Source organism: Phoenix dactylifera, chromosome 4 (assembly GCF_009389715.1).
Source record: "Phoenix dactylifera cultivar Barhee BC4 chromosome 4, palm_55x_up_171113_PBpolish2nd_filt_p, whole genome shotgun sequence".
Lineage (NCBI taxonomy): Eukaryota > Viridiplantae > Streptophyta > Magnoliopsida > Arecales > Arecaceae > Phoenix > Phoenix dactylifera.
The window spans coordinates 10,297,784-10,324,136 of NC_052395.1; the positions used below are offsets into that span (position 1 = coordinate 10,297,784).

The 26,353-nt window shown below is 38.8% G+C and overlaps 2 protein-coding genes and 1 long non-coding RNA gene across 4 annotated transcripts; all 3 read right to left on the reverse strand.

Moving 5' to 3' along the window:
- Positions 1-618: 618 nt before the first annotated feature.
- Positions 619-4,406, reverse strand: LOC120110466. Its single transcript, XM_039125517.1, has 5 exons — positions 4,322-4,406; positions 3,954-4,023; positions 2,677-2,765; positions 1,842-1,959; positions 619-1,557 (listed from the first exon to the last, which is right to left on the reverse strand). The coding sequence occupies exons 3-5, from the start codon at positions 2,760-2,762 to the stop codon at positions 1,216-1,218; spliced, it is 546 nt and encodes a 181-aa protein (XP_038981445.1). The 5' UTR covers positions 2,763-2,765; positions 3,954-4,023; positions 4,322-4,406; the 3' UTR covers positions 619-1,215.
- A 5,586-nt stretch (positions 4,407-9,992) lies between these two features.
- Positions 9,993-14,773, reverse strand: LOC103722470. 2 transcript variants are annotated; one of them, XR_005511462.1, is made up of 4 exons: positions 14,534-14,773; positions 14,168-14,333; positions 13,957-14,074; positions 9,993-10,709 (listed from the first exon to the last, which is right to left on the reverse strand). It is a non-coding gene; the product is annotated as an uncharacterized LOC103722470 (long non-coding RNA). The 2 variants fall into 2 exon arrangements; XR_606476.4 differs by lacking the exon at positions 9,993-10,709 and having other exon boundaries at positions 13,798-14,074; positions 14,534-14,771.
- A 7,518-nt stretch (positions 14,774-22,291) lies between these two features.
- Positions 22,292-24,385, reverse strand: LOC103722469 (gibberellin 2-beta-dioxygenase 3-like). The gene is made up of 3 exons (XM_008813037.4): positions 23,626-24,385; positions 23,176-23,521; positions 22,292-22,854 (listed from the first exon to the last, which is right to left on the reverse strand). Exons 1-3 carry the CDS (start codon positions 24,117-24,119, stop codon positions 22,615-22,617), a joined length of 1,080 nt encoding a protein of 359 aa, XP_008811259.2. The 5' UTR covers positions 24,120-24,385; the 3' UTR covers positions 22,292-22,614.
- Between the last annotated feature and the right edge of the window lie 1,968 nt (positions 24,386-26,353).

The following is a 26,353-nucleotide window of genomic DNA, read 5'->3' on the forward strand; positions in this document are numbered from 1 at the left end:
TCTGAATGAAGCCGTATCAAGAATCCTGAGGATGATGGTATCAGTGACCACGTGATCCTTGAAAAAGAATAGAGTAATGCCATCCAACTACAGCAGCATATACAAGCTGACCTTTAATCAAAAATTTTGCTGCCATAATCCTGATTGAGTTTTTCATAGCAATGAGCATGGAGATGAGCTGATGGTCTCATATTCCTCAAAGCCGGCTCTATATCTTTAAGTTCCACTGGACCAACTTCTGGCAACTTTGCAGGTCATAATCGGCTCAGCTATGGTTTGAGGTGAAAGTACAGAACCGAAAAACAGAACTGTGCTGCAGGTTTCATCGATTTCAAGTCTCATTTAGACAATTAAGAATGCCCATGTTATCACTTATGTGCATTCACTGAAGCAGAAAATATATACTTAATGTATAGTTGCTAGTTGATCACAGAATCCAGATGCCAAGAGACTTTTTTAACAGATGACAAGGAATAATGTTAACCTGAGTAACAATATCTGCATTGAGTTAATTAACCAAAAAACCGTGTAAGATCTCTATCCACGCCATTTCAGTTTCAAGAAAGTAGGCCACCCTATTTGGTGTTCGAATAACTAACTGGGTTTTTTGGTACAACCGTACAATACCTAGATTTAATCTTTCATGAAATAACGAGGTCTAAGTCCTTTCCAAGAAGAAAAGCCTGGTTTAGGAACTGACATCAGAGTTAAATGAGATACATAATATACTGGCAAACATCAGTAAGGCACATTTCGACCACATCAAATAACATAATAAAGATATTAAACTTATTAGGAGAATTTCTTTAGGACTAAGATGCAAGCCTATGGTCATACCTGTACTCTCTGGGCACAGCGATTGGTAATAATTTCCGTTCAACAACAGACAAAACCATTCCACTTTTTTATACTGTATGTTAAAAAGAATGTTTTTAAATTATAATAGCAACATTTCACAGATATATGGTCCAAGCTAATAAACTGTCTACAGCCAAGGTTAGAGATCTAGGTAAAAATTATGAGATTTTTAAATTATGCAAGTTCACTGTGGTAGATTTGCTATTACTCTTTAGTTATATTTTCCCTATGCTTACATCATGCTCTTCATGTTTCATGCTGTAACAGTGCCAACATGGCACTACAAATTTTGAATTAAGGGATCTCGAAACAGCATGTGGAAGTCAGGAAGTTACTAATAAGATGCAAGAGATTGCATCACAAATTTAAGTCTCTACGGCAATGATGTTCCACACACACAAAAGTACAAAATCTAGCCCAATAAAATGGTAAGTGCCGGAACAAAAGCAAAAACCTGAAAGTAGATTTTGATTTGAGATGTGTTAACAGCTTCACATTAGGGGTAAATATGTGCAATATAGTAATTGATACTGGAATAATCAAGAATCTGAGGTGATGGAACAGATCAACTAAAAGGTGGAGCCGGCCCTGCATCATGTCTTTATCAACTTTACATTGTTGAACGACAGTGAGCAAGCTACCATGAAAAATTAATGCCTCGTCTCTTTGTCTATCTGGAAATAAAAAGGTGCAATGCCCCTGTGACAGTTGCACCCATGTAAGTAGACCATGGCTCTCCAGAAAAATGAAGGGTTATGTACTGCTGACTCTCCAAAAAATTAACCTTTTAGTATCAGTCATTGTATCGAAAGATCATTCTGCATTCCTAAAACTTAATGACATTGAGCTTGGCCTGTGGAGGTAAATAACCATATATTCCCTCACAACAGGCTTTCTTTTAATTGCAAACTGTAAATAAAGACATGTTTAGAGATACATATCCCCACAAAAGGAAAACACCTTGAGGTGTTATCCAAGATCACCTGTACAAGTAATTCAGTTTTCAAACATGGACTTGCTTCATGCTCACCACGTGCTTCACCATGTTGACTCATGATTGCATCAATATCATCAAGAAATATGGCCGATGGTGTGTGGTGCCTGGCAAGCTCAAATAAGACTTTCCCTAGGTTTTCTGAATCACCTGCATTCTTACAAAAATACAAAGGTTTGCAATCCTAAAGAAACGGAAAAATTCAAACCAACTTCCATCAGCATATACATCTGGTTTATATTATTATTTAGGATAGAGAACAAAGAAGGTGGATCTTTGATAGAATGTATCATAACATCCAAATAAATGGAATACCAGTTTTACTGGAAGGCTAGACAAAAGAGCTATACAATGAAGTACCAACATTTCTTATTTCTGTATCTACCATTATTTGTACACCAATCTCTAGCCAGAAGGGAACTCAAGGTTTCTCAAGCAAAACAAGCCCATTTCTAACGTGAAACGTAAGATCCTTAGGTCCAAGGAATTAATTATAGTGCATATAATGTAATTACTATAGCTGAAGACAAAGTGAAGATTTCTATTTCTAAAGAAAAAGCATCATTGTAACACCTCCACACAAAAAAACAAAAACAAATTACTACTTACTATATATGACAAAATTTCAACCAGAATGCAACTAAAACTAAATCATAATTGTCCGCAAAAGGAATTGGAAATGGGATGACTGATCATAACAATTTTTCATTACATGCCACTAAAAAAATATACATATGGCAGAAAAGAAAGCCTGGAAAATGCAACAAAATACGAGCAAAAGTTTTAAAAAATATTATTAAATAATAGTCCAATTTTAAACATACCATGCCATTTGCTGACAATTAATCGATGATGCTGAAATGTTGAAAAACCTAGTCTTGCATTCAGTAGCCACAGATTTTGCAAGCATTGTCTGGAATGAAAAGATTGAGACTCACATAAATGAGGATATTTAATAGGCTGGAGTATATGTAATCTCTAAATTTCTACAGCATCGAAATTAATATAGGCAACAGGGTACGAGAGGAACATATACCATACAAGTGTTGGACATAGAACTGCTAATATCATGACAGAATGGCAGAGCATCTAAACAAGAATTATTTATAAAATTAAAGGATTAGCTCAGAGGAAGATACTTTCAGCAATATTGTTTGTTTTTTGATGGTCAAGAAAAGGAAATCAAGAGAGAAGCATAAATTGGATTATTGAAACTACTGAGATATAGAGAAGTTAGGAGTGGGATCTGATTTATTGACAAACGAAGAAAATAATAGAAATAAAATCTCATGCCCATTTTTTAAAATAAAAGGATAACAAGGCATCCCATGTACTAGAAGAAAGAAACTGATCACAGCTATGCAGATGGAGATCATTTCCCACTCTTTTTCAAAGAAAAAAAAATGCTGCACCTCCAAAATGGAACTTAAACATAGAAAACTGATTCTATTCCATACTGGTTGTTGCATCAGTCGATACCATAACACAATAAAATAAATGGCATTCATGCATGGAACTCGACAGATATTCAACAATTTTTATGCCAGAGAAACAGAAGATAATAGCAAATGTTTGTTGCCTGAACACCAATTATCAGTTCATTCAATTAAAATTCCAAAAAGATATTTAAAGGAGAGAGGATCCTTGTAACACAGATCAAATTACCTCATGGTAATAACAAGATCAGATAGAAAAGCCTATCAAATTAGCAGCCTTTTTGGCATCTATGTAAAAATGCTATAAGACTTATTGAAGTGCCGGTTTAGTTTACACAGTAGGTATTCTACAGGCATGATGATGCACAGGATGTCAGCAGAACCAAACATGGAGTAATTCAGAGTTAGCTACTACATGTACCACGGACAGTATCTGAATAACACAAGTGATTGAATAGGATGAGGTAGTTGTTTGCTCATCAGATGAGCAGTCCTGATGAGCCTATAAAAAGATGTAATAACAGTAAGAAAAGTCGTCGAATTTACAAAATGGATTTCCCATTTGCGATGTTACATACAATGTCAGCACAACGAACTCAAAGAAGTAATTGCATGTTAACTATCATGAACATTGTAAATGATATCTGAAGAAGAGATTGTCGTACCACACAAAGCCAATCAACCAGTAATATGACCTGGCAGTTATTGCCTAATTGCCCCTGATCCAATATTTTCCTGTACAGGGCCATCAATTTCACATACAAGAACAAAATGTGCAAATAAAGATAGACTGATTGAGGGCAACGTTAAGAGTGGCCGACAACTCATCTACCTTGAAAAGACAGGTCAGACAAAATGACCACCTACCATTGGGGGGAAAATCACAAAAATTCCCAATGGAGTATGAAGAAATGCTACAAACCAAAAAGTTTATATATAATTGTCTGGTTTTATATTCAACAATGAAAAGAAGGAAAGCATATCCAACAAATACAAAACTTTCCCATTCCTGGAGGGCTGAAAAGCAAAATACCTTTCCAAGGAGATGGAAGACCAGTGAAGTACCTGGAGATAAGATATCAAATGAGGAACACTTTTTGGCAAATCTAAGCTCCAAAAATTTTAGTCAATTACATAACAATCTAGAGATATTTCTCCGTAAAATATCTCTTGCTATGGGTCTACTGGAAATACATTTGTTGGTCTATGTGTTCTTTTTTATAGTAGTTCCAATCTGCAATATAATAAAATGATCACATGGTCTATCTCTTGGGCATCAACTTTAATTTGGAGTTTATTTTTGTTATGTTCAACAAAAATAACATTCCTTACACCTAGTTATACTAATTAAGAATTTGTGACACAAACCTTGACCCAGTTCTCATAATTTAAGAATGAAAAAAACCATGTCATAATTCTTGGACATTATTCTTAAGTCCATATATGATGTGAAAAGATATAGGCTTGGGGCCTAACCTTTCCACAACCACTTCTCCAACTCCGGTAACCACTCCATCCACATTCATAAGAATTTAAATAGTGGTCACCAAATTACATATCAAAGAACTCTATCATATGCTTTCTCCAAGCTAACAATTACCAAGTATCAATTCCTTATCTTTACTATAAAACTAATATTTCTTCAATTTGATGCAAAGTTTCTTAATCCTTTGCATTTGCCCTCTTAACAAACCTTCCTAGTGTGGATCACAAGTTTCATTTCATGATAGCTGTTACAGGTTTGAGTACCGCCTTTATCTAGATTGGTATCTATACCACTTCTTCATCATCTGGTATCTATCTAATTTCAATGTATCACTAAGTTAGTTAATTGAAAATACCCAGATTTATCTAGATTGGTATCTATACCACTTCTTCATTCATCTGGTATCTATTTAATTTCAATGTATCACTAAGTTAGTTAATTGAAAATACCCAGCTTCTAGCATGAAAGACCATTTCTTGCAGTGTTAACATCTTATTTGCAGTATCTAAAAATTAACAGGTCATCTTAATATAAGTACACAAATGTCATTATGAGATTAAAATTAAATATAATAGAAGAATGCAAGGACATTTTGGAAGGAAAAAAAGCATATTAAAAAAAAAAGACTCAGAGGAGAGGTAAACAACAGACTGATATAATGTAGAGGTAATTTAGATGCTCCTCAAGTAAAACTCATTCCTATATTATCCCTATATCATCGACTCATACATAACAAAAGTGGCTAAACAAGTGATTTGACATGGACAAAAGGTTTATTCTTTTTTTTGGGGACTTTTTGTGTTATGATTGCAATCAGGTTTATCTAGTATTCTTGTCAAGCTCAGAGATTAATTAAGTTAATCCTTATATATAAATCCTGGTTAGGGTTTGACCTTCTAATTTTAGTGATGTGTGATGCATGTGATAGAATGATCAAATAGCTGTTGTCCCGCCTTCGGCCCGATATCGCGAGCCGGGAGGTCGCGCCAACCGCCGCACACCCATAGAAAACTCTCCTCACGAGCATGCAAAGCATCTTAACCAAATATCTCAATATATAAAATAATTCAATTGAATAAATGCAATCTTATTCCTTGACTAACTCAAGTCATAAAGTCTCACAGTTTTAAATACGCAGCGGAATAATAAATTTACCAACATACAAAACTTAATTCTTTAAATAACAAAATATTGCAATATCTAACAATCATAATAATTGTCCAAGATGACAGTTCAACCTAAATAAATCCTAATTCAAAAATAGCTTATGCTACTATCCTTCTAGTCGCTCTTCCATTTTGAAACCCCGATAGGTTAGTTCTCGGAATTTGTAAAACAACAAAAAATTGTATAATGAGCTAAACAACCCAGTAAGCAATAAATAACTTAACTAGACAATTCATATAATAAAATATAAATACAAATTATGATGAATCAACATAATGATATAATTAATTCTTTTTCAAACACAAATCAATTAAAATTCGTATCTTTCAAATATCCATATACATAATCATAAATCCGATTTGAAATAAATCACATTCAACTCAACAGCCTTTAACTACGACCACACTTATACCCTGTGGAGGGGCCAGAAACAAAACCACACTTATACCCTGCGGAGTGGGCCAAAATACCGCACTTATGCCCTGTGGTAGGGCCAGAATTGCCAATGCATAACCCTCAATTGGCAGGGTATAGAACATAGTCAGGCTGAGAGTTCCAAATCTGATGCACATCAAAATTCTTTTGGTAACATAATAGATATATCATAATCCGATCTAAATATGCATGTACGATGCAAGAACAGTAAATATAACAATAGTCCGAATAATATTATTTCAATTCACATATCTATTTTTTTATTCAAATCATCATCTCGTAAAATTCATAAATCACATATAAATTCATTAACAATTTATTCGATGCAAAAATAATATTATATAAATGAAGAGTCTAGAAAAAGCAGTTCATTACTTAAATCGAATGCGATCCTCAACAAATCCAATTAATCTCACAAATCCCTCGCAAAACCTAATATCCAAAAATCATTTTTCTTTTTTTGAAAATTCATCATAATATATATAAAACTTAAATTTTAACATCCTCCCAGGGCCGACCCTGCAGAAGTGTCTAGCGCCCCAGGTTTGGGTTCGGGTTCGGATTCATACCCGTGAACCACCCCCCTCGCTTTATTTTTTTTTCTTTTTCTTTTCTTTTTTTCTTTTCTTTTTCTTCTTCCCTTTCCCTCTTCTCCAGACTCTCTCTTCTTTGGCGGAACAAGGGACCCGTGACCCCCCTTTCTTCTTTTTCTTCCCTCCTCGGTCGAGTCCAAGGGCGGCCGCGGTGGCCAGCCCCATCGACGGCAAAAGGTAGGCTCAGCCAACTTCAGCTGCCGACAACGGTGAACGTGAGCCGACGGTGGTGAACACGAGCCGATGGCGAAGAAACAGAGCGTCCTATCCCGAATCCAAACTCCAGCGATTGGCCAGCTCAAACATATGAAGAATCACATCCAAGTGCCAAGAGATGAAGAGAAGAGGAGTATGAACTCTTACCTCAATTCCAGTGAGGATCCAGTGGCTTTCTTTCTCTCCGGCGGCAATGGAAGGAGAGGACCACCCGGATCAAAGAAGATCGGCTTCAATGGCTCCCTCTCTCTCTCTCTCTTGGGTGGCTGCACTTCTTCGGATGGCCTCACAAGAGGAGGAAGACGCCCTAGAAAAACTAAGGAATCCTTCTTCTACGGGATGGCTCCCTTCATCCCGTGCCCTCACGTGCGACGCACGTGAGGCAGTTCCAGGGTCTCACATCCTTCCCCCCTTAAAAGAAATTTCGTACACGAAATTTTCGTACAGGCAGTTCAAGAATAGAGAATACTTCTTCCAAATCAAGTCATAACACTCTTCAAATCAAAGTCGTCTTGTCTGACCAGTGCCAAATAACACTCTTTCTCTGCACACTCTGATTTAAACCTCAACATACCCGTGTCAAGTCTAGATTTTTTTTTTTTTAGAATTTCTTGCTTGTTGGTACATTCATTATTATGTCTTAATCCGTATGAACACTTTCAAAATTCAAAAGCTCATATTCTTCTTTTGACAATTAATCAAAAAAAAATATTATGTAACTATTTATTTTTTTCTAGCAGCACAATAAGTTGTCTAACAAAGAGCAGTGGGCATGGCTAGATAATAAATAGAAATAAATATTGGGACTAGATTAATACATGTCGTCAACACATCAGAAGCCTGTGCATCTTGCTGTGTAAGTGCAAATACTCTTTCTTGAGTCTTTGGCCCCTGGCTTCCTTCCATTGCCTAAGTAGATCTATTCTCGTTTCTTTATGGGCAGTCTGCAATTTTATGACTTATCTTACCGCATCTAAAGCAGGCACCGGTGTTCCAATGGCAATTCTTGTCAGCACGAGCCTTACCACATCTGGAACATTTATTGCTATTCATCTGCTTGGGGTTGTCACTCGTTGCTTTCTTGTTTGAACTCTCGGTGTTTTCATTGCTCTGCCCTTGAAATTCATTTGACCTGTTCCTCTTCTTTTGATTTCTTTTTCTTTTCAACCGTTCATCATTAACTTCCCTTTCAATTATTAAAGCCTTATTTACCACAGCTGCATAGGTAGTCAATTCATAAGGTATCACTTATTTTCTAATTTCAGTCTTTAGTCCCATCTCAAATTTATGCGCTCGATCTAGCTCATCTTCGACTTTGGAACAAATTTGGCTAGCTCGGTAAATTTAGCTTCGTATTCTGCAATAGTCATATTTCTTTGCTTTAGATAAATAAACTCCTGCTCTTTTTGCATCCTTACACTCTGAGAAAAATACTTATCATAAAATGCTCCTCGAAATCTTTTCCAAGTGGCTCCCAATCTTGCTTATATTTATGATCCAACATCCGCCACCAGTTGAATGCCTCACCTTGCATCATGTATGATGCATAAAAAATCTTTTCGTCGTCCCGGCATCTCTGAACGGCGAACGCTTTCTCCATCTCTGTAAGCTAATTGTCAGCTTCCAAAGGCTCCGTAGTCCCCTTGAAGGCTGGAGGAGACAACTTCTTGAACTCAGCTATATTACTACGCTGCTCGTACTGCTCTCCTCGTCCTGCATGGTGCAACGACGTTTGTTGTTGTTAAACCTGTTGCTGTTGCACCTGTTGTTGCATCTGGATCATACCAACTAAGGCCTGCATAACCTGGCCTAAGCTCGATTCTTGTTGTCATGTCTAAGTATCACTAGCAAGATTGACGACTCTCTCCTGCTGAGGGGTGTTACCAACTTGTTGGGGTGTGCTGCCATTTTGAGGATTTGGTGCCTTATCAGTAGCTCCGCGAGTAATCTTTCTCATCCGGCGTGGAGGCATCCTGACCTATATCTATCAGATAGCAGCATGCCAATAATAAGCTTACCAGTTAATTACAAGTATATAGGATGGTTGTTACAATCATCATAAATTAACGTCCCAATGTCCTAATGTCTACCCACCTACACTCATGTCATGTCAGATTTTCTTATCTTAGAATTTATTCATTCATGCTCTAATACCACTTAAGTTGTCACGCCCCCGGCCCGATATCGCGAGCCGGAGGTCGCGCCAATTGCCGCACACCCGTAGGAAACTCTTCCATTTTGAAACCCCGATAGGTTAGTTCTCGGAATCTGTAAAACAACAAAAAATTGTATAATGAGCTAAACAACCCAGTAAGCAATAAATAACTTAACTAGACAATTCATATAATAAAATATAAATACAAATTACGATGAATCAGCATAATGACATAATTAATTCTTTTTCAAACACAAATCAATTGAAATTCGTATCTTTCAAATATCCATATACATAATCATAAATACGATTCGAAACAAATCACATTCAACTCAACAGTCTTTAACTATCACCACACTTATACCCTGTGGAGGGGCCAGAAATAGAACCGCACTTATACCCTATGGTGGGACCAGAATTGCCAATGCATAACCCTCAATTGGCAGGATCTATAACATAGTCATGCTGAGAGTTTCAAATCAAATGCACATCAAAATTCTTTCGGTAGCATAATAGATATATCATAATTCGATCTAAATATACATATACGATGCAAGAACAGTAAATATAACAATAGTCCGAATAATATTATTCCAATTCACATATCTGTTTTTTTATTCAAATCATCATCTCGTAAAATTCATAAATCACATATAAATTCATTAACAATTTATTCGATGCAAAAATAATATTATATAAATGAAGAGTCTAGAAAAGGTAGTTCATTACTTACATCGAACGCGATCCCCAACAAATTCAATTAATCTCACAAATCCCTCGCCGAACCTAATATCCAAAAATCATATTTTTCTTTTAAAATCCACAACAATATATATAAAACTTAAATTTTAACATCCTCCCAAGGCCGACCTTGCAAAAGTGTCTAGCACCCCAGTTTCGGGTTCGGGTTCGGATTTGAGTTCATAACCATAAACCACCCCCTCCCTTTATTTTTTTTCTTGTCTATTTTTTCTTTTTTTTCTTTTCTTTTTCTTCTTCCCTTTCCCTCTTCTCCCGACTCCTCTTTTCTTTGGCAGAACAGGGGACTCGTGACCCCACTTTCTTCTTCTTCTCTCCTCGGTCGAGTCCAAGGGCGACTGCGGTGGCCAGCCCCATCGGCGGCAAGAGGTGGGGAGGTAGGCTCGGCCAACCTCGACTGCCGACGGCGGTGAACACGAGCGCAATAATAAATTTACCAACATACAAAACTTAGTTCTTTAAATAGCAAAATATTGCAATATCTAACAATCATAATAATTGTCCAAGATGACAGTTCAACCTAAATAAATCATAATTCAAAAATAGTTTGTGCTACTATCCTTCTAATCGCTCTCCCATTTTGAAACCCCGATAGGTTAGTTCTCGGAATCTGTAAAATAACAAGAAATTGTATAATGAGCTAAACAGCCCAGTAAGCAATAAATAACTTAACTAGACAATTCATATAATAAAATATAAATACAAATTACGACGAATCAGCATAATGACATAATCAATTCCTTTTCAAACACAAATCAATTGAAATCCGTATCTTTCAAATATCCATATACATAATCATAAATCCGATTCAAAGCAAATCACATTCAACTCAATAGCCTTTAACTACGACCACACTTATACCCTGTGGAAGGGCCAGAAATAGAACCGCATTTATACCCTACGGAGTGGGCCAGAATACCGCACTTCTACCCTGCGGAGTGGGCCAGAATACCGCACTTATAGCATGTGGTGGGGCCAGAATTGCCAATGCATAACCCTCAATTGGCAGGGTCTAGAACATAGTCAGACAAAGAGTTCCAAATCTGATGCACATCAAAATTCTTTTAGTAATATAATAGATATATCATAATCCGATCTAAATATGCATATACGATGCAAGAACAGTAAATATAAAAATAGTCCGAATAATATTGTTCCAATTCACATATCTATTTTTTTATTCAAATCATCACCTCGTAAAATTCATAAATCACATATAAATTCATTAACAATTTATTCGATGCAAAAATAATATTATATAAATGAAGAATCTAGAAAAGGCAGTTCATTACTTATATCGAACGCGATCCTCAACAAATCTAATTAATCTCATAAATCCCTCGCAGAACCTAATATCCAAAAATCATATTTTTCTTTTAAAATTCATCATAATATATATATATAACTTAAATTTTAACATCCTCCCAAGGCCAATCTTACAGAAGTGTCTAGCACCTCGGGTTCGGGTTCAGGTTCATACCCGTAAACCACCTCCCTCCCTTTATTTTTTTTCTTGTCTTTTTTTTTCCTTTTTTTCTTTTCTTTTTCTTCTTCCTTTTCCCTCTTCTCCCAACTCCTCTCTTCTTTGGCAGAACAGGGGACCCGTGACCCCCCTTTCTTCTTCTTCTTCCCTCCTCGGTCGAGTCCAAGGGCAGCCGCGGTGGCCAGCCCCGTTGGCGGCAAGAGGTGGGGAGGTAGGCTCGGCCAATCTCGACTGCCGACGGCGGTGAACGCGAGCCGACGGCGGTGAACACGAGCGGAATAATAAATTTACCAACATACAAAACTTAGTTCTTTAAATAGCAAAATATTGCAATATCTAACAATCATAATAATTGTCCAAGATGACAGTTCAACCTAAATAAATCATAATTCAAAAATAGCCTGTGCTACTATCCTTCTAATCGCTCTCTCATTTTGAAACCCCGATAGGTGAGTTCTCGGAATCTGTAAAATAACAAGAAATTGTATAATGAGCTAAACAGCCCAGTAAGCAATAAATAACTTAACTAGACAATTCATATAATAAAATATAAATACAAATTACGACGAATCAGCATAATGACATAATCAATTTCTTTTCAAACACAAATCAATTGAAATCCGTATCTTTCAAATATCCATATACATAATCATAAATCCGATTCAAAACAAATCACATTCAACTCAATAGCCTTTAACTACGACCACACTTATATCCTGTGGAGGGGCCAGAAATAGAACCGCATTTATACCCTGCGGAGTGGGCCAGAATACCGCACTTATAGCATGTGGTGGGGCCAGAATTGCCAATGCATAACCCTCAATTGGCAGGGTCTAGAACATAGTCAGACAAAGAGTTCCAAATCTGATGCACATCAAAAGTCTTTTAGTAATATAATAGATATATCATAATCCGATCTAAATATGCATATACGATGCAAGAACAGTAAATATAAAAATAGTCCGAATAATATTATTCCAATTCACATATCTATTTTTTTATTCAAATCATCATCTCGTAAAATTCATAAATCACATATAAATTCATTAACAATTTATTCGATGCAAAAATAATATTATATAAATGAAGAATCTAGAAAAGGCAGTTCATTACTTATATCGAACGCGATCCTCAACAAATCTAATTAATCTCACAAATCCCTCGCATAACCTAATATCCAAAAATCATATTTTTCTTTTAAAATTCATCATAATATATATATATAACTTAAATTTTAACATCCTCCCAAGGCCAACCTTACAGAATTGTCTAGCACCTCGGGTTCGGGTTCGGGTTCATACCCGTAAACCACCTCCCTCCCTTTATTTTTTTTTTGTCTTTTTTTGTCTTTTTTTTCTTTTCTTTTTCTTCTTCCCTTTCCCTCTTCTCCCGACTCCTCTCTTCTTTGGCAGAATAGGGGACCCGTGACCCCCCTTTCTTCTTCTTCTTCCCTCCTCGGTCGAGTCCAAGGGCGGCCGCGGTGGCCAACCCCGTTGGCGGCAAGAGGTGGCGAGGTAGGCTCAGCCAACCTCAGCTGCCGACAACGGTGAACGCGAGCCGACGGCGGTGAACACGAGCCGACGGCGAAGAAATAGAGCGCCCTATCCCGAATCCAAACTCCGACGATTGGCCAGCTCAAACATATGAAGAATCACATCCAAGTGCCAAGAGATGAAGAGAAGAGGAGTATGAACTCTTACCTCAATTCCAGTGAGGATCCAGCAGCTTTCTTTCTCTCCGGCGGCAATGGAAGGAGAGGACCACCCGGATCAAAGAAGATCGGCTTCAATGGCTCCCTCTCTCTCTCTCTCTCGGGCGGCTGCACTTCTTCGGATGGCCTTACAAGAGGAGGAAGACACCCTAGAAAAACTAGGGAATCCTTCTTCTACGGGATGGCTCCCTTCATCCCTTGCCCTCACGTGCGACGCACGTGAGGCCTCCACTTGACCGGTCCAGTTCCAGGGTCTCACAACTGTAATCTCCATTTGATTAGAGAAGTTCTCTAGGATTTCATAGATTGCTATAACACACGCACGAATTGGGAGGTGAGCTTCAGTTGTTATTTGAAATATAAACAAGGGGACAGCCTAACATCCATGGGTATTAAATTTCAGTCCATTTCATAGTGATATGGTTTTTATGATTACTTGTCAACAGAGGGTCAACCCCCCACATTTTCCATGATATTAAAAAAAAATAGTGCTTTTTATATCAATTTGCCATCGGTCAAATTCTGCACCATAATGAACCAGTGTTATAGAAGTAGAAGATGAAAATAATAGAAACCTGTTCCTTTTGTGAAAGTGACAATAAACCTAATCAAGATCAATTGGGTATTAGACATAGCTGCATCAACACAAAAAGAAAATCGTACTATTATGCATTGCATATGTGTGACGCAAAACAAAGACGAAAACCAAAGACCAGCATTCTCCGGGCGTTTCATTAGCCCGGTATAAAACAGCTCCCAGGCGTGGCTCCCTCTTTCTCTCCTGAAATCGAGAAAGAAACGTCAGTATTCTCATGCCAATATATGCATCCCAAGACACATAAAAGAAGTCGCAGTCCCGGCACCAAGAAGTCACCTGCCGCTCAAACTGCTCCTGTACGATCAGTCGGACGACTTCTTTACACGCGCATTGGCACTGATCATTCCATAAAATAACTCCTAGCATTCCATCTTGAATCCCTAACCTCTTCTTTGGGTTCCTTCTTTCTTCCAAACCTCACATCATAATATAGCTTGAAACCCTAAAACCAAGCGCAAGAAACCAAAAAAAAAAAAAGTCAAGAAACAAGAACTGCGAAAAGAAAGTGAAATCAAGGAAACAAGAAAATAGGAACCGAAGAAAGAAAGAAAGATCGTCAGAAAATAAATCAATAGAATTCCCGATCGGATCGGAGGAGAGGCAAGGGAAAGAGAAGAAGGGGAATGGGGGATTTGGCTTAACCTTGAACGTCCAGCGGGTGGGAAAAGGATCGTCTCCCATCACGGCCGTGACCGAAAGGGAGGACAAAGAGGAGGAGAGGCTAATAGAACTCTCGCTCGCTCGCTCTCTTCGCTTCCGGTTTCTTCCGATCGAAGGGGGGGGGAGAGATGATAGGAGAGAAGGAGCCAGCTACCGCCTAGAGAATGGACTTACACGTGTGTAAAGTTACGGAGGGAGCGACAGCGTGGAGAATTTTCTGATATCTGGGTGATGCTACGGGGCGAAATAAGAGCTTTGGAAATCATGTGCCATGTGCCAAAGGGAGGGGATTGGTTCAATTCAACGGGATCCGCGCGGATTATCGTGAAAACATCCAATATTTTTAAAACACCTGGACCGGAAGCCTTTCTTGGTGACCAATGTTGTTCCCCAAACAGCTTTCCAGATAACAGGCTTGGACTTGGGCCTTGGAGCTAAGTGCATGATTCTCGTGATCTTTTTCGGGAAAAGCTACGCGGGGCAAAATTATTTCCCCGGAATATCCCTGTCCGACGTTATGATGACGTGGCATGGCCGGGAACTGCAAACCCTAGCTGCTTAGCATAACTAAAGACTCGTTTAGATCATGGAAAAAAAAAAAAATCTTTTATCAAAATATGTTTTCTAAAAATTTGATTTTTAGAAATATAATGCCTAGTTATTTCAGAGTGGCTTATATTTAGCTATTATATTTTTAATAAAGAAAAAGATGTCCACCATTTTTTTTATAGCTATATATTAGTTTTGAAAAAAAAAATAATTTTTAACTAGGTAGCTTTCTCATGGTCATAAAAAAAAATTCATAAAATATAGAAATTTTGTTCCATGAGAATGCTACATTTTTATTATTTTTTAAAAAAAATTTTAATCAAACAAGAAGCCTCATTGGTTTTTTTTTTTTTTTTTCTTTCTTCTCGCGAACCAAACGGGTCCTAAACTGTCTATTTGTTGAGTTGGATGAGTTGGCATTACCAGGGCTTGCGTGCACTCGTGGTGGACTCTGCATCAAAATATTATTCCTTGCCCTGGCTGACTCCCTGTTTTTGGGACAGCAGCTGATTTCGCCGCATGGCAAAGCTTCAACTAGCTAGCAGGTACTGCTCAAGGGACTCCCACAGCCACCTCGAGTTGCAGGTCACTCAAGTGATCTACATGGCAACTATGGAAAATTATTTGTTATTATTAAAAATAAACTCTTGAATAGTACTTGTGATACTCCAAGGCCATCTATCTTGATGATATACATCATGCGTGCCAAATTCTAGAATCTCAAAGTAAAATTTTGTCCGTTAAACTATGGGCATGGACAAGACGAGCAGGTAATTTGGTGGTTATACATGATTGCACTGCGGCCAATTAACATTATTGATGCTATCTAGTTTAGAAAGAATGTGTGTGTGTGTGTGTGTGTGTGTGTTAATGGCAGCTTGTGTTCAATGCCGAAGATTACTAATGAAATAACTGATAGAGAAGTCTCCCAATTATGCGAATTCATTTATCATTATTTTTCTTTTTTTAAAAATCTTCTTCTCTTTTGTTAATAAGGGCCAAATTAGGCAATAACACAGGCATTCCATCCTTAATGCAAACACAAGTCTAGAACCAACCTTCATTTGACATGGTTAATCCTACCCGGCAGTATTTACTTTGGATTGACTTCAATAAACAAAATATAGCAAAAGTAAAATGATACTAAAATAATAATAATAAAATCTTGTAGTAAAAAGTTGGTACAGCAAGTAGCAAATTAGCATGCCAGGCTCGACTTTCATCGGTTGTTTGGGCGGGCTTAAGTTTGGCCTTGGCTTGTTCTTGGGTTCTTAAGCTGGCACAAGAGTATGGTCATTAAATTCTTCTATTATCATTGGGCAAATTGGCCTTGTATAGGTATTGGCTTTTAGACACTCAATATAATTCCAATGAATATCTAACTATCCAATTCAGGTTCAAGTTGGCAAAATTTTGTAAATTTTGCCATATTGACTATATCTAATTGTTTGGAAGTCATAAATTGTTTACGCCTGATGTATATTATCGACCTTAAACTTCTGAGGATCTTTGTTATTAGAGCCAAAAAGTTTGATATATATTGTTGATCCCTTCTTCGATAGCTTGAGTTTCTGAGATTCGGCGGCTAGTTGTAATGCACAAATTGGGATCTAAGTTCAGTTTTTTTGGGATAACCACTGAGAGACTCAACCAGTAGACTGACTTGCATGCCCGTTAAGTAGTTATATCTCCAGATCAGTCACGTTATAATCCAAGGGTTACATCCCTTTGTACCTTGTAAGCAAGCCAACGGGCTTGGCATGCTAAGCCCAATTTTAAATAGAGGCCCAAAACTCGATTAAATTCCTTCGCTGGGTCCATGAATGGAGCCCAATACGCAGCCATGTTTAGACTAAGGCAGCAGCAAAACCGCACTGCCGATTCACATCGTAATGATCATAGCGGAAGCAGACGTTTGAACTCTGGATCAAAGCTGCCACATCCATGGTGTCATCAGAAACTAAGCACGTATTGCTTTTGCAAAGTGTCCACGGAGAAAGACTTGGAAGTTGAATCCAAGCCTATTCTGAAAGCAATGGGCACTATAAATCCAACTCAAGAGTCTTCCCTGCCTTTATTGAATTCCAGAACCTTTAGAACCGTAACAAAGTGGGCTACACTGCAGCGACAAGTTTCCCTAACCCGCACGCTTGTAAGGACGGAAAGGGTGAGAGAAGGATAGGCATGTTGTCTCTCAACCATTGCTTGCTTCTTTCTACTTGTTGCTTTCACAGTCAAAGAAGCATGGTATCCTTCTGCCCTTTTAAAGGTGAGAATGACACCTCTGAAGGTTCTCCTCTTGGTGCACGAGGGAATACTCTCACTAATGGAAAGTCATTTTTTTTCCCCTCCAAAGTCAAAAGAGAACTGGAAGTTGGGATGTCTTCCTTTCATCCCTCTCTCAACGAGGATTCTCACTCGGTGTCCACGGCTCCTTTCATTGGCACTTCAAAAAGGACTGCTTTGACCGAACTCTGCTTTTAATTCAGCAGCATGGTGCCACAAGAAAGAGGTCACCTTTTAGACGTTGATGGCAACTCATTTTGGCACCTAAGCTCGTACTTCCTAGTTCTAGATTCGATGTACTGTGGCTCTAATGATGAGGATCTTGCTTTGTCGGGGTAACGCAGCTATTTATTTGAAAGGCACTAATTTCTTTACCGTGCACAAAAAAAAGGGGGTGGTGCGGCTAGTTGAGATGGCTACAAAGACATTAATTGAGATAGCTAAAAATGGGTCCCAATAATTGGTTTTTTTTCTGAGAATCTCAGTTATAGAATTAAGTGGCACCCAAGTAAGCTAAATATTAGTAGTGCATGCAGTTAGTAAGGTCATTGGAGGTTAATATTAACAATTTAGATTATGAGTCCCATCCTTATCCAATTTTGACTAGTTTTTCTCTCATGTCCTAGTTTGAAAAATGATAGAAAAAAGATCACATACAATTCACTTAATCTTATTAAAATTTGGAAGAGTGAGAAAGAAAGTTTCCATAGTGAAAAAACTTAATGATAGAACAAAATGTGATTCATATCCGCAAGAGGGCGTTTGGTAACCCCAACATGATCATGCTGGGGTGATTTGATCTTCAGTGATCTAAGATCAATGTGTTTGGTAGGCCATGGTCCAGTAATTAAAAATCTCCGAGTATCCATGAGTAACTTGTTTGGTATGGTACGGAGATCCAAGATCACCCACCACATAATACCACAAATACCCCTGATATATCTTAGATGAATTTTTTTTATGTATTTTTAATTCTCATGAATCAAAAATGTAAGTCAATATGCTAATTCATATAATATATTAATTATTAATATATTCTATAAAAATATATTTATTACTCCTATAAATTATTAATCTTATAAAAATATGTTATTTTTCATTATAGAATTAATATTTTTATTTATACTTATAATAGATTTTTTAATACTAATAATTATTTTGATTAGAAAAATAAGGTAAATATGAGTAATATATTAAATATTTTCATTATATAAATATACAATATAATAATATATTTCTACTATAATTTAAAATTATCCTTCAATAATAATAGGATAATAATATGATTAGTAATATATTATAATATAATATATATATATCATTAATATAACATATATTATCAACATAATATTATATATGTATAATATTGACATAATATATTAATGGTATATTGATATATCAAATTTTTTGCTAAATTGAGGGAGATTTTTGTCTATAACTTTCAACAGGATCATTGTCCTGGAGTGATTTTGGATTTTCGACCTCAAAGATGAATATTCCATCACCGAGTTGGGTGGTGATTTGAGGAGTGGAGGTGATCTAGGATTACCGTGGTGCAACCAAATGCGGTGATCTCATCATCTCCACCCACATCATTCTTGATCCTAGGACAATCACCTCATACCAAACGCCCTCCTAATGTATTTACTTGCACCATCTTACATATTAACATGAAGCTTGACTTGGTATTATCATACTTGTGCATGCAAAGGGGTTTTTGAATCTCCTGAGCCCATTTTGTTGATGCAGCTATGCAACATAAGCATGTTCATTGATGTGGTAACATCAGTCCAACAGCCACATCAGCATGGTATAACATTATAAGTGAAAATGCAGCCAAGACAATCTCCCTCATATCACTTAACAAAGCAATATGCTTCTACCCAAAGAAAAACCGAAGGAACTCGATAAATACTTAGCTTTGGGTGCAAACTCTGTCCCTGGCAAACCAGTTGAGTCGAGTTAGGTCAATTTAGACGTGTCTAACCTAGATGGTCAACAAAGAACTACAACCGGATACGTAGAGGCCACATTTATAAATATCCATTACATGTCATATGGGGCCTTCAATTACGTAACCGTGCATGGGTGAGGTGTCCTTAAAACGGAACGATACATGTCATCCATGCAACCAACACACGTCTTTGCATGCGTGATTTATGGTAGCAAACCCCAACGAGCTCATGCTGTCATGTATCCTACTAGCATGAATTTCATGGTACAACATTAACCACCCTAACCAGAGATGACCTAATCCTTTTGCGGTGTGGCCTACGCATCGCTCGACAGCTGCCATCAATAGATGAGCAGCCATCAAACAATACATGCCATGTATAATACAACATGCACTCGTGGACTACCTTATTTAATGAATGGCTATCTCTTGATTGTGGGTACCTACAGCAATACAACACTTTGTGGTGCCGTGTGCGCACTAGAGAGTATCCATGCTCATATGAATTCAGGCTGATGTGTCGAACAAGCGACTGCATATAGGGGTCCATCCACGAGATGGGGTTGTATCGTTTGCACGAAAGAAGGATGCCCCCTTCCTTCGTGCAAATCCATCATTGGATCCCCCACTATTTGCTTTGAGATTTGTGTGCGACGGATGAATGATGAAGTTCGGAGCGCTTTGCGAGCTGTGCGGTGGGTGATCCAATAGTGAATTCGTGCAATCCTAGCTCCACACGTATTTTGCATGGGCGCACATTTGGTGGGGCGCGAAAGAATGATTCATCTTCTTTCGTCGCAGACTCCTAGCTCCTTCGAGATACATGCAGGTAGATGAAAGGGATTTCTTTGACGTCTGTTCGACGCACGGTCGCGAAAGAATATCAATCATGCTTTCGCTAGAGAGATGCAGCCCAGAGTGGGGGCCGCTCTCCCAATGCGCCGGCTATTCATCCCCGAGCCATTGGCGATCCAACGTAGACAATTAGGCACGGACCACTTCATGACGAGCCTAGGCTCAAAGGTCAAGTCCCACTGTACCAAATGTCCCCAAAAGGGACCCAAAAAAAAGCTTCTCTGGGACAGAGACCGCGCCTACATCCACCAGAGTCACAGGTTTGGGTCTTCTGATGGTCCATAAGGCAGGCGTGTCCGTAATTCCAACCTCCGAACGGTTGTGGCTTACGTTGCTGCGGCTAGTGGCGAGTCCGTTCCGACGCCGACCACTTCTCTTTCAACCTTCCGCGAAATTGGTCAACAAAGCCGTGGAGCCAAGGAAAAGAAAGTTACCCAGAGAGACTGAGTTGGCCACTTGGCCACACACTCTACCAGGAGGAAAAAATTGATCACTTGGCCAGAAGCTTGAGTTGATCATGGAGTCATGGACGTGGACTCTAACGTGGGTGATGTCTAGTCTCATGATGTTGGCAATTCAAGACCCAGATTTTTTTTGCAGCAATGTCATTGCCGTGTCCCTGTCTAGTGGGGCGTTAATTAGCTGTAATACCCGCGCAACAGACACTTTGCCCGAACGGATCTGTACCGTCTCACAGGAAAGAATTCACGACAGGGCTGCATGGATCCTGTGATTGTTTTCTAATTACGCTCGGGGGTAGATCTACGCAGCCGCTTCTAGAGCTGCAAATTATTATCAGCTACTAAGCTTGACAATATATGCGTTTGTTTGTAATGTCCTTTTTTATGTTACTACAGGTCATGGAAATTCCTCAACTTTACATGAGCAGTAATCTCATTTCTATGTCACGCTACGAGACACATGGCAATGCTTGATACCAGATTTCCTATAAGAATGTATGGTTTTCTATTTGGAACATAGTTTGGGCGGAGCATTCAAAGGCTAGTGGAGAAAAAGAGAGAAGTCGGTAGGTGGTAACTTGATGTTGCTATGTCGCATGAATTGAATCTAGCCGTTTCTATGTTTGCTCCATTAATCTATCCATGTTTCTTGTCTAAACTCTCATTATAAAGATATTTCCGGGGTTAATTTGATAGATAGATAGACAACTAGCTGCAATTCACGGAAAACAGCTAGTGTGCTCCAGCAGTTGCCTTGGTCACGGGCTTTAATCCTCTTTCGGTACTGGAGAGGTCCAGTTCAATCACCTGTCATCTGTCCATCACTCGAGGATGGATGATGGAACCTAGGCCGGACATGTACATCTCTGCCCCGTTTAAATGGCTGGAAACGGTGCTATGATTAAATATTTACATCATATGAGAAAAAGTTGAATACAAGTAGTGAAGATGAAGCCTTTGCAGAAGGGAGTCAGTCCTGGACGTGAAAGAAGGTTAAGAAGTTCACAGAGTCGGACTTCATACAAAGAAATTGTCTTGTTGAAGGATGGCAAATGTACATAGGCATGGGCCCTGGGCCCTCTCATATTATTGATTCACTGTTCCAAAAGCAGCCAACGGTCTGAAGGAAGTCCCTGTGACAATGCGTCTATGAACATTTGTAGTTCGGTACGCATCGTTTTAACTCCCACCTTTGAGTGCTACTCCTACGGCCCACTTGTTCCCCGGGTGTGGGTGATTGCATGTGCATGAGGGTAATATTACTAAAATTTCATTGTGATATCCCCTTCCATACTTGTTACATGTACCAGTAATTCGGTATTTCTCACGTTACTCATGTCTATAGATGAGCTAATAATAGTGGTTCGAATTGGATTCAGGCAAGATCTAATTTATTAATATTTTTTGATTTTGATGGATGTATTTATTCTCGATAAATTTAAATCATTGATTTATCAGAAAAATGTCCTGTGAACTTTCTTTTTTTTTAAGAGAGAAAAAGCTTTTGGCGAGATCTCTGCTTGATTTCTGAAGCTGAATCTTTCCTACCGACTAAACTTGTGACCATGGTCCCCACGGTACCAAACCATAGCTCTAATGGCCATATTCAAGCTCAAGCAAACAAACGCAAAAGGCTGAGAAACAGGGCTGCTTACTTTTGGAGGCTACCATGGAGCTTAAACATCTTTTCTTAACAAACCATATCTATTCGAAAGGGAAAAGGCCCTTCACATACAGGATTTCGTATAAGAGGATGAGGTGAGAGAGCAAAGAGGAGACGTAAAGGAAGAGTTATCTAAGCAAAAGAAATGAGAAATGAAAAACCTTTTCCGTTTTCTATCTTTGGTTAACACACGCTTGGGTCACCTTGCCAGCCTGTTCTTGACCATGCTAACAGCCCAAAAGAGGAAATCCAGCACAGCATCTAAAGATGTCACCAATGACCGCCCCCCAACCCACTACTTCTCAAACTGGCCAAGCCTGTTGTCAGCCAGCCTTGATTTATAGGCAGCCTTCTTGTACTCCTCCCATGTGAACTCCCTGTAGAGGCTCTGCTCCCCCTCCCCCATCAGCTGTGCCAAGGGCGCTATCGTCTCTGTTTGGGGTACCCCTCCAAAGTATATCATAGATACCCTGGATTTCAAACGGTTGGCCAAAACTCTGTGCTTCACACTCTTGAACCTCCCATTTGTCATAACCTATAAGCAACCACCACCCAAAGAACCATCAGATATACATGCACACAGCCTCAAATACAGGGAGGGACAGTAAGGAACTAAAAGTATAACAAATCAGTGCACCAAACAAACCACCTCATGAATTGCAGAATCTAAAAAATAAGATGCTTTCTTCTGTAGTTAAAATTCCATATGCCGAGGGAACCGGAAAACAGAGACCTAGAACTTGGTTCTTCTTCTTTATATATATATATATATATATATATACACTTCTCTTTCAAGTGTCTTGTTTGTTTAAAAAGCAGGGGGAAGATAAGCGGAAGGTTGGGATGGGAAAATAACCTGTAGGGAATCGCCTACATTGATGAAGAAGGACTCCTGGTCTGAAGGGACTGAGACCCAGCTCCCATCCCTCAGAGCAATCTGAAGGCCCTGGGTGTCGTTCGATCTCAAGACTGAGATGACCTGTGGATCGGTGTGCTCCCCAAACCCAGTCAAGCTGCAGCTGAGCCCTTGAAGGAGAGGGCAAGGAGGGTAATGATTAAGCCTAAAGATTTCATCACTCTTTTCATCCATCACAAGCTTACTGAAAGCGTTCCTTGGTTCAATCTTCAACCCTTCAGCCATCAACTCCAGAAGTTCAGAAGCCAGGTTCCTCACGGCTGATATGTACTCATTCAAAGCAGAGCTGCAACCATCATAAGAGCAATACGAAACAATGATTAGAGATGAAGGGAGCAAACAAGAGCAGAGCTCCTATGAGAAAATACTAAATCTTCTCATCGTTCTCACCGGAACGAGCTCGACGATGGCTCTCGAAGAAAGGCCAGTGATGTGTAAGAGACGGGCTTGGAGGTGATGGCGAAAAGGAGGTACTCCACCCAACCGACATCGCCATTAGGCCCGATCCTCTTGTTCCCGTAGCCAAATGGGTTGGGAGGACCGGACCTCTCCTTTTCCACCTGGGGGAGGGAGAAGTATTTGACAGCCTCCTTCTCCAAGTTTGCCATGAGATCAGTGGGAATCCCATGGTTGATGACTTTGAAGAAACCAAACTCCTGGCAGGCCTTGACGATGGCTGCTGCCGAGCCCGGCTCCCCAAGGTTGATGACGGGGAAGCCGGAGAAGTAAGCGCCAGGTTTCGGAGACCTCACAAGGGATATTTGGTCCACCGGATTGGCTACGACCACCATGGCTTGGAGAAAAGAAAGCAGAACAGAGGAGTTCTGGAAATGGAATTGGTTGTGGGAAGAGGGGAGGAGAGGAGGGCTCTCAAGGTGATGCATGACAGGAGGGTTTCATGGGCTATATATGTATATTAATTGAAAGGCTCAAGGCAGAGGGCGCCAAAGGTGTGCGGTTGCATGGGACAGGGATAACAGTGGACGACTACAGCAATTCAGTGGGTGAATTAACTGATGATAATTTCTGTATTTAATTTCTTCCACCAGTGATAATTCGCTTCCCAATTGTCATCCCCGGAATTTTCAAAACCGGGGTGAGGTCCAGTTCATTTGGGGGGGAGGGATTGATTCCTATTTCAGAAAAGAATGGATTTGCCTTAATTCTCCAAAATCTAATCCGTACTCTATCTTGTTATTTAGATTTCATTCCGATTTTGATTTCAATCACAAACCAAACATGTTAAAAAAGATAACTATTCAGATTTCCAATTTAATCGATTCTGATTTCGATTGAGAACCAAATGCTCTCTTTAAGTTATTCTGTTAAAAAGTGGCTATAAACAACGGGCTACACAATCTAGGAGTAGTCTTCTCATGTATCCATAAACCTCCCTGTTGAAAATAGAGGGTGGGTTAACTAATGATACTTTGGTGAACTCTGGCTATTTCTTGTAGATATGCTCGCATTGGTGTCTAATTGGATTTTGTAACTAAATACGATAATAACTAAATTTTGTTAAACTCCAATTGAACCTTCTGAGCTTGTCAGGTTTAACTTCTGAATCCAAATATCACCGCTAAGAATTGATTCTGATTTCATAAAAGAATGGAAATGCCGTAATTCTCCAAAAATCTAATCCGTACTCTATCTTGATATTCAAATTTCATTCAGATTTTGATTTCAATCACGAACCAAACATGTTAAAAAAAAAAAAAACTATTCAGATTTCCAATTCAATCCAGTCCGATTTCGATTCAGAACCAAATGCCCTCTTTAAGTTGTTCTGTTAAAAAGTAGCTATAAACAACGGGCTACACAACCTAGGGGTAGTCTTCTCATAGTATCCATTAACCTCCCTGTCGAAAATAGAGGGTGGATTAACTAATGATACTTTGGCGAACTCTCGCTATTTCTCGTAGATATGCTAGTATTGGTGTCTAATTGGAACTTGTAACTAAATATGATAAGAACTAAATTTTATTAAACTCAAATTGAACCTTCTGAGCTAGTCAGGTTTAACCTTTGAATCCAAATATCACCGCTAAGAAAATCAGATCCTGCAACTTCTAAGATATTGTGGAAGGAAAGAAAAGAGAGATTGAATCTCTAAACAAGGAAGCATTTGATGTTTCTACTAATTAAATGCGATGACAATAAACAAGAAGGGAGTAACTGATGTAACATTTCTAATATTTCCTGCCCACTACTTTATTTTCCTCCTAAATGGATGGCCATTTGAGCATATTAGTACATCATAGCTTCACGCAATTTCCTACCATGGGTGGTCAATCTAATTACTGATAAGATTCGATTCTCCTTCTAGAATATAAGACCAAGTCGTTGTCACGTTTGCTATTTAAGCTCAGAACAATCAAATACTCATTTAGCTCTAATGGAACTGTGGTCGTTATAATAACATGACCTAGGCTTCCACTCTCGGAATTCTGGTGCTTTATTGCGCCGCCCGTGATTTTCTTTTACGGAGATTATTATCAGATGTAACATCTACACCATCTTCTTCTGCGGACCCCTGTTCCAGAGTTCACCCAAACACCTAAATCCTCCAATATAATACCAACACCTAACCATAGCCATGTTTTTGACACTAGTCCTTGCTTACTTGGCAGCTTATAATTGGCCCTGAACTGATTTTGTTGTGTGGTACATCCTTACTAACTTCAAACGGCTGACAAGAAACGTGATGATCTTTAAAATATTATATTATGGGGGTAATAAAGTAATCACCAATATAATATTAAGATAGGAGGCAGGACTAGATTCATGCCTTCAAAACTCCTGTTGTTTCCAAATTTCTTATATATATATATATATATATATATATTTGAAATGGCTTTCTACGGTCATCAGAAGTCAGCACAAAAAGTGTTAATGTCGATGGCTTGGGTCAAAAACGAAGGGAGCCGGGTTATTGCAGTTTGACCCGGGATCATTTCCGGGTTCCACGTGCAGGGTAGGTCTCTGGAGGAAGCTTCCTTCTTTTGGCACGTGCAATAAAGAATACCCGTGGTCTCCTAGGTTTGTGATGAATGCACCATACGAAAAGTGCTGAATGTGAGACATAGAAGGTTAGGTACCGACTTTGATGAGAACATAG